This window comes from Oryzias melastigma, linkage group LG15, assembly GCF_002922805.2.
Source record: "Oryzias melastigma strain HK-1 linkage group LG15, ASM292280v2, whole genome shotgun sequence".
NCBI lineage: Eukaryota > Metazoa > Chordata > Actinopteri > Beloniformes > Adrianichthyidae > Oryzias > Oryzias melastigma.
In genome coordinates this window covers 7,559,632-7,568,543 of record NC_050526.1, presented here as the reverse complement: position 1 = coordinate 7,568,543, position 8,912 = coordinate 7,559,632, and the positions used below count along the sequence as shown (strand labels likewise).

The following is an 8,912-nucleotide window of genomic DNA, read 5'->3' as shown; positions in this document are numbered from 1 at the left end:
GAAAAGGAAGCTCATGCCTGCGAATATGCAGTGATGGGATGGTCTTGGGATGGTCTTGGGATGGTTTTGGCATAATTTGGAATGGTTTTGGGATGGTCTTGGGATGGTTTTGGGATGGTTTTGAGATGGTTTATGGGATGGTTTTGGGATGGTCTTGGGATGGTTTTGGGACGGTTTTGGGACGGTTTTGGGATGGTCTTGGGATGGTCTTGGGATGGTCTTGGGATGGTTTTGGGATGGTTTTGGGATGGTCTTGGGATGGTCTTGGGATGGTTTTGGGATGGTCTTGGGATGGTTTGGGGATGGTTTTGACATAGTCTTGGGATGGTCTTGGGATGGTTTTGGGATGGTTTTTAGATAGTCTTGGGATGGTTTTGGGCTGCTCTTGCGTTGCGTGACGTCTCATTGCGGTTGAAGGTGGAGTGTTAAAGAGAGGACGTCAGTGTGTTTCCGCTGTGAGAATCTGAACTTCTGAGTGATTCTGTCTTTTTCTGTCTCTCCTTTTCTTGACAGTAAACTTTGACCACTTCCAGATTTTGCGGGCTATTGGAAAAGGGAGCTTTGGAAAGGTAAAGCAGTCTTAATTTCTGTGTGTCTCTGTCTGTGTGTGTCTGTCTAATTGCCTCCAGCAGTCAGAGTCTTGGGGGACAGATTAGTCTCGGTTCTCATCATATTATGGTTCTTAAAGATCAGAGTTTTCTCTTATTTCAACTTCTCGTGTTTCATTTTTAAACTGTTTCCAACAGGAGCTCATTCAATAAAGCCTTTTTAAAGAGGTAATTAAATTTTTCATCTTGTGCCAGCGAACCTGTTGGGAGTTCTGACCCGTGTCTCCATTTAATTACAGCGCAGCATTATCTGCGCTGGTCCTGGTGCTCAGTGTGTGGCTGCTGAAAAAGCGGAGCGTTTTTCTTCTTTCACGTCAGCGTTTGTGTCTGAAGCTTTTACTGGGGAGGCATTCTGGCTCATTAGTGACTTTAGACTTTATTTACAGAAAACTGCCTTGCTGAACCGGAGAACTTTGGAATTCCATCAGCAGCTGCAGTAATGAGTCGTCAGATGAACGTCAGCACACGATTGGACTCCAGAGGCAGCAGAGGCGTCTGCCCCCAATCCAAGCTCAGATTCTTTCTAATATTTGTCCTCATTTGAATTTCTACAAGCGAATCTTATTTTGCTGTCAAAAGAGCAGACATCAGAAGCCCAGGCTGCAGGATCTGGTGTGGACGATAACACTCAGCTCTCACAAGGCAAATATCACACAGATCCTTGAAGTGACTGGCTGAGCACCAGCAGGGCTGTAGTTGCAGAAAACAGGCTTGTGTTTCTGTGGGACCTCATGGACCACATCCTGCATGACTGTGGATGCTTGGTCACCTGCCTGCTGCAGGATTCTGGTTTGTGTAAAACCTCTGTTTGGCCTCCCGGGTCACAGGGCTCAGCCCAGCCAGCAAGGCCGAGAGGGCCCCACATGGCTTAAAAGTGGGAGGAAAATATGGACCCCAATGAGTTTGTCCACAGTTTCCATGGTAACCCCACCTTTGTTTGCCCATAGTGACTTAGTGGACACTCAGTGGGCAGACTCACTACACTATCCAGCAGCCTGTGGGACACTGGAGCTCACTAGCATGCCACAGTAGAGCTCACTAGCATGCTACAGTAGAGCTCACTAGCATGCTACCCCGGAGCTCGCTAGCATGCTACAGTAGAGCTCGCTATCATGCTGCACCGGAACTCATTAGCACGCTACGCTATCCACCGGGCAGCTGGCTAGTGTAGCGAGCTAACCCACTGAGTCCCCACTTAAGTCAATGTGGTCAAACACAAGTAGGGCCACCACAGAAACAAACCCATTCTGGGTCCACATGTTCTGCCCTCTTTTAAACCATGTGAGGTCCAGTTAGCTTTGCTGGCTGGAGGGAACTTTGTGTAGTCCTGATCATGTGACATCACTTTTATACGTTTTCCACTGTGTTGCATTAATCCTTTAACACTGGAACTCCAGTGTTTATGTTCTCAAACTTATTGTAACTTTTCAGCCATTGAGACGATCAACATAATTCCAGTAGATTCTACTAGAGTTATGTTGATCCTGTTAACAATTAAAACATTACAGTTAATCAAAGAACATAAACCCTGGATCTGGAGATGATCAGTCCAAACAGCCTCAGTCTGCAGAGCACGGTCACACTGCAGCTCTCCTCCAGCCCTGTTCTCCAAAATCACTAGAGGTCCAATTATTTCACTTTTCAAAGAAAACGGAGCCGCCTTCCAAAGGCTAGAGCGGCGCTTTATTATGTAAGATTTTCCGAATAATGTAACCATTGCTGGGTGCTTTAAGAAAATGTTCCTCAGCTCCTCTGGGGCGTTAAATATTGACTTGAGCAGTCTGCATGCAGTCCTCTGCTGCTGCCTTTTTCTTCAGCTCTTGGCAGAAGTTTTGTGCAGAGGGTGAGTGGGTGTGAGGACCATGAGAACATTATGAAGGCCTGAGACTGCAGCCTCACTCACATTTCTGTGCGGCCAATCTGCCGGTACTGCAGCATCTCTGGAGACGTGAACAAAATGGTCAAAAAGTCAGAGTACATTCCAGGTGTGTTTTCTGTCTGATTCTGGACCGCACACACACCTGTTTCCTCACAGTCCTGTTGCTGCTGTAGTTGGACGATCTGATCTTCCTCATAGAGAATTCAGACACGTGGGAGAACGAGGGCTCTTTGTAGAAGAAGGATGGAATCTGACTTCACCAAACAGATCTATCAGGAGCCAAGAGTAGCAGGTGTTTTTAGTTGAGGCCCGTCTCAACAAGGGTAACCCTGTGGGGGGGCTCACGGAGAGAGGAGCCCTCTGCTGCCTGGAATCCACAGGGGGAGTGGCACCGAGCCAAAGAGCCCCAACAGCGAGCGGCTGACCGGCCCCCGCCGTCACCACAGAGTGATGGAGAACCCTGAAGAACTATGAGGACGAGCAAAGCTCTCCACAGAAAGGTGGGGAGAAGGAATTTTCTTCACAAACAGTAAAAAGTTTCTGTTTCATCAAAATTGGTCACACTGGAGTCATAGCAGTTTGGGATGTGTTATGGAGTGAAAAGGCAGATCTCCTTCCAGTCGGAGTGATGATCCGTCTCCAATTCTTTTACCGGAACGCCGCTCCAGACTACTCCGGACCGCTTCGGTTTACTTTCACCCCTCCTCGTACAGCTTCCTTACCTGATCCCTCCGCTGCAATCAAACTCTGTCACTGGAATTCCTGCTTCAACCACACCGTAGCGAAGCGCACCGGTTCACTTTCTAGCTTTTACTTAAGGAATCATTGAGACATCCTGACATTTTCTGTCACTGCTGACCACTAAAACAAAAGAAGTAACACCCCGTGATACTTTCCCACTCTTTTGGTTGACTGGATTTCATCAGAACCGGTCCAGAACAAAGACATTTTCCAAAAGTTTCTGTCGGCTTTTTGAAATTCTTTCTGAGTTTTAGGGGCTTAACTGTGCAGCACACGTGTGTCTGCTCAGCATCAAACATGGCTCTAACAAGGTCCGATCTCCTGCAGTTCTGTGTCGGAGCGTCTGTGCTAAGGACCGGTACTGTGGTGGCCTTTATCTCCCAGCAGAGCCGCAGGTCCGGATCCCTGCGCGCCGCCTCACAGGAAGGATAATTGCTGGCTGCTTCCCGGCACCGTTCTCTTGCCTCCCACTTTTTCCCTCGAGCACCTCCCTGCGCCCCCCCTGCCCCTCCGCGCTCTCGGCTCTGGATTCCCGGGGAACCGATGCTTCGGCTGGAGGGCTCATTAAGGTCTGGACTCTCCGGGGGCCGTGGTGATCTGGCAGCGACAGCGCCTCGCTGACAGCTCCCTGACGCCAGCAGTCACATGTGCAGGTTAACATCCCAACTGTGAGGGGGACGCGGATGCAGATTGACAAGCAAGGTCAGAGGTGGCGGAGGAACCCAGCTGGCGTTTCCCTCCTCTTCTTCACTTGTGCCACACGGACACTTTACCAGGAAAAAGCCTTATTAGGCGAGCATGGAGACAGGAGGAGCAGACACTGGGAGGGAAAAGGAGAAGCTGACTGTGCTCGTCATGTCCAACAAAGATATCAGCGTCTGCAGAAAGGTCAGACAGCGATGAAGCCTGTGTTAATGTCATTGTTTGGCTTCCTGTTGTTCCGCTGCGAGTGAAGCCACGCGTCCCTCACAAAGGCCCGCTCCACCTCCCTGATGCAGGTGTGAAGGTCAGGATCTGTTCTACAGCTTTGGAGTCCTGATGCAGCGGAGCTCCAGGCAACCTTTTAGCCTAGAAATGAGAGCCTTCTGCTGCACTCCCCCAGCACAAAGCTCGGCTGCACAGCCAATAAAAGCAGGGAGCATATGGCTGAAACAGCTTTAGGACACATAAATCTGCTGAAAGCCCTCTCCACAGAGCTCACGCTCTTTTATTTATTAGACTATTTATACTTATCTGAAGCTGTATTTTTGTTGAAATGTTGGCTCAGACAGTTATACCCCCCACACAAAAAACACTAATACTGCCAGTAAACTTTAACAAAATCAGAAAAGCAAATGTTGTAAAACCTCCAAGCGTTCGTCCTGGCTGTACGAGTTTGAGCAGCATCCAGATCTTCTTTCCTCGAGTTCTTCTCCAGGATCTGCTTTCATAGCATCCTTCTCCAGCTGGCTGGCCGTCCTAACCGGAAACAGGAAACAATCTCAGGAAACGGACTCAGGACGACCAATCAGACTGCAGATCATCTGACTCACCCAAAAGCTGCCTCAGAGTGAGACAGGTCCTAACCTCAGAGTTCTGGGAGAGGCCATTTCAGCAATATTTTTGATGCAGATGTATACAAAAACACACCTGTGGGCGGGGCAACTTTAGATTTCTATACATCAGGAGTGTCAAACTCAATCACATAGGGGGCCAAAATCCAAAACACAGCTGAGGTCGCGGGCCGAACAGGATAAACATTTATTGAACACTCTAAATTTAAAACTTTAACTTTTAATATGAACTAGATATATAACATTACCTGTGATAATTCTAGTGTGAATGCTGTAAGCTGAATCAGTTTATATTGTGATATAAATTGTTATCACATGATGTGAAAAAACCTATATGTGATATAAAAAATTCAATATCAGCCTGCCCTATTCCAAACAAAGCTCATCATTCTCAGCATAAATGCTGACGCTGCAGAGACAGGAAGATCCAGACTCCAGGTTCATTCAAACACAACAATAAGGATCTAAACAGCAGAAAAGAGATGTGAGAAATGGATCTGTGATGAAACGAAATGGATCTGTGATGAAACGATCTGCTCCCATCTGAGGAACCCAGCATGCCAGTCGTCTTTGAGAAATGTGATCCTCGATGTAATCCATTACCAAAACTAATATCACACTATTACTGCTAGTAGTTTTAAGCCCCCCCCAGCTCCTGTCTGGAGTCTTTGTTTTCTGGAGAATACTGTTTCTCAGTGACATTTCTGTCTGTGCAGAAACTCTTCCAAAGTCTGCAGGAATCCCAGCAATGGTTTTCCTTCATGTCTTCCTAACTTGCTCGCTGACTTCTCCCCGTCTTCCGCCTTTGTGAGGGAAACTCCTGTCGCCTCATCGAAGCCGGCATTTCCACAGACGGCTGTCTGTGCTGTTCCCTTGTTGGTGCCGAGTGGCTCAGTGTTCTGGAGCTGTCAAAGACTCGGCTGCAGACGGAGGCACCATCAGCTGTCAGAAAAACGTGCCCGTGGTGAGTGACGGCCTCTCGTGCGCGGCTGTCAGTCATTAGCTGTGTTTGGGGACATAAATCCTGCTATAAATGAGCAGACAGCACCTCTTCCCCCTCACTGCCACGTTTGACCCCGTCTGACTCCCAGAAGTCCGTCCAGGACTGCAGCTGCTGCCGTGCACCATGGAGCTGTGCATGAAGATTGCTAAACTCACTCAACACTTTGCTGCAGGCTGACAGCAGCAAACACGGAGCAGAACACCCGGAGGGACGACCCAAACGAAAGAGGAAAATGTTCCTGCTTCTCTCTGGACCACGTGCTCATCAGACCCTGAAATTGTGTTTTTGCCTCATGTGCTTTTCTAAAAGCACAGCACGGCCCAAACATGGACTCACTAGAGGAGCTTCTGAATATACATGTTACCGTGGTGACGTTTTTAGCAACAGTTACACCACAGAGTCATTAATGCTCTGAGATGATCAATTACCTGATATATTCATCTGATCAGCTCATCCCCACACATAAAGCGGGTCAACCATATTGACCGGTTTACTCCACCCTCCTCAACATGGTTCCAAAAACATAGACCATCTATAAGAACAGGACAAGTGTTGAGGTCCCCCATTAATGCATTACCTCCAGCCCTCAAAATCAGGCCAGAGTCTTCTCCGTCACTTCCTGGTACGTCCACCGCCTTATTGCAATCGGTAGTAACCCGTCGACAGCGATTGGTCCGAGTCGGTCTGAGTCACGTTTTTAGAGGAACTGCTGTCACCAATCAGGAGTGAGCTTGTTCTGGCCTGTTCTAAATCCACACCCCTCCCACTGAAAGCAGCTCAGGGGAATCTGTCAATCAAATGTTGGAGGCGGGGCCAGCGGGGACCTCATGCTTTTACTGAGGCATCTGATTGGTCAGTTTATAACTTGAATAACTGGTGATAAAGAGAAATGATCTTTAAAAAAAAGATTAGGACTAGAAAGAACATGATAAGAAGAAAGCATCAGAACAAGAATGATTATTCTGACAAATAAAATGACTGAGAAATAACTGTCTATTTCTCCATGGAAGTCTATGGGACTTTGGCCTTCATGTAACCAGTGGGTACTTCCTATTAGGAACACGAGAAGGGAGGGGTTGATATGTCCAGTGATTATGTAGTCTATGTCCAAAAAAGGGGATCTGCCAATCAAGAGACCCCGCCTCCTAGAGTCAAAGGAATGTCCATCACTCACTATAAGCAACAGAGTGGCCCTTCTCCCTCAGGAATCAGCTGATGGGGGGGGTTCCTTCCTGCTCGGACTGTTCTGTTCCCAGCACTGTGGTTCCAGTGTGATCGCTCTCTGTTTTCACTGGTATTCACACTGAACCCCCTAAACCAGGGGTGTCAAACTCAATCACACAAGAGGCCAAAATCTAAAACACACCCTAGGTCTCGGGCCGAACAGGATAAACATTTATTAAACACTATAAAACTACAATATTAAAACTTTAAAACTGTAATTTTTTAACATAATTATGAACTAGATATACAGCATTACCGTTGATAATGCTAGTGTGAATGCTGTAAGCTGAATTTGGAAGCTGAAGATGCTGAAATTGATAGCAAAAAACCTGAAAAAAGCCTAAATTAGCCAAAACTAGCATGTTGCTTAAATATTAGCTAAACTCCATAATAGCCTAAAAATCTTAATAGTCCAAAAAGCTAACAGAATGCCAATTTTTAAAACTTTAAAATGTAACTTTTAAACCTAATTATGAATAATAAAAAGACAGGAATATTATTCCAGAATAAATCAACGTGATCTGGAGGGCCGGAAGGAATTACCCGGAGGGCCGGATCTGGCCCACGGGCCTTGACCTCGACACATGTGCCCTAAACGTACCCAGGCTGCTTCTCCCTGGTTTCCTGTTGGAGCCCCGCCTCCTGCCGTCAGCTGACAGGAGTGGGGAGAGGAGCAAACATGCAGATACCCTTGGAGTTTACAGGGAGCCTTCACTTTGAAGTGCTACATGAAAGAGGCTCTTTGGAGCACAAGTGATATGTTGAGCTAATAAGCACTTAGGCAGCGCATGTGTTGAAGGGGCGCATTACACTGACATTACCCAGTGGGAGGTCTGTGTACACAAAGAGGAGGCCCGGCCAGAGAACCACGTCTCTGCGCTTTCAATACTATCGCGTCTAAATGAGGTTCTGGTTCATTTTTTGAGAGCTGTGTTACTTTGAGCACGCAGTGACAGCTCATTCTGAACCCGCCTCCACATCCCCTCCAAACGGACACCTCGGGCAGAACTGCACCCGGTTCTGGATCTGCTCCACTCTGGGTCGTTTCCTTTGAAGATAAACCCGTCTGAGAAAGAGACCAGAGCTTCCTCTGAGCCTCTTCATCATTAAAGCAAAGCAGAAAGTCTCAGTCTGAGCCGCATTTCACTCGAACACAAAGCAATCTTTGCCACTTTCCCAGTCTCATTTCTGGTTCAGTGGTTTTTGTGCTTGAAAATATTTCACTCCTCCATGATGGTTGACACTAATCTGAGAAGATGCTTTACGGTCAGGGAGAGCAACTGGGGAGCACAAACACAGCTTATAGTCTAAATAAGTGTTTTTAAAACACTTTTCTCTTTAAAAATAAAAACCATTTCAGATCTGATGTATTCACTGGTGTATTCACGATCTAAGTTTAAACCAAACTCTGATGACCGAGTATTCTAGCAGCATCTAAACGCATCAGTTACAGACGAATCTCTGAGACGTGTAAACAGTCTCACATCAGACTTGTGCATAACTGAGGGTTTGTTTGCTTAGCAAGAGATTCCTGTGTAACTTTTAAAGATTTGTGTCTGTAGTTAGTTTCAAGCTGTTGGAATTTTAATTTATGCATGTGTAAATTTTAAGGATGTAATTCTTTGAGAATCGGTAAAAAACCATTCAAACTCGTCAAGATGTTCATCGAAGCAGAAAATTTAAAAAATCGATTTGACAGCTTTCCATACAGGTGCGCCTGTGAGTGTGTGTGTTTACACACTGGTCGTACAATCAAGCAGACACTTTCAATGATAATCAATAATGTAGCCACGAGGGGGCCCAAGCCAGGGTCTGCCTGTGCCGGTCCCAAGCCCGGATAAATACAGAGGGTTGTGTCAGGAAGGGCATCCGACGTAAAATCTTGCCAAATCAAATATGCGAAT

At 46.8% G+C, this 8,912-nt stretch overlaps 1 protein-coding gene across 2 annotated transcripts in view; it reads left to right on the top strand.

Annotated features, from left to right (window-relative positions):
- LOC112161680 (serine/threonine-protein kinase 32C) overlaps positions 1-8,912 on the top strand; it is an 89,601-nt gene that overhangs the window by 34,152 nt on the left and 46,537 nt on the right. The window contains exon 2 of one of the 2 annotated variants that reach the window (XM_024297019.2): positions 514-569. The exons of the other annotated variant lie outside the window; for it this stretch is intronic. Within the exon in view, the coding sequence (XP_024152787.1) occupies positions 514-569 (56 nt within the window). The remainder of the gene's footprint in view (positions 1-513; positions 570-8,912) is intronic. 2 annotated transcript variants of the gene reach the window in all.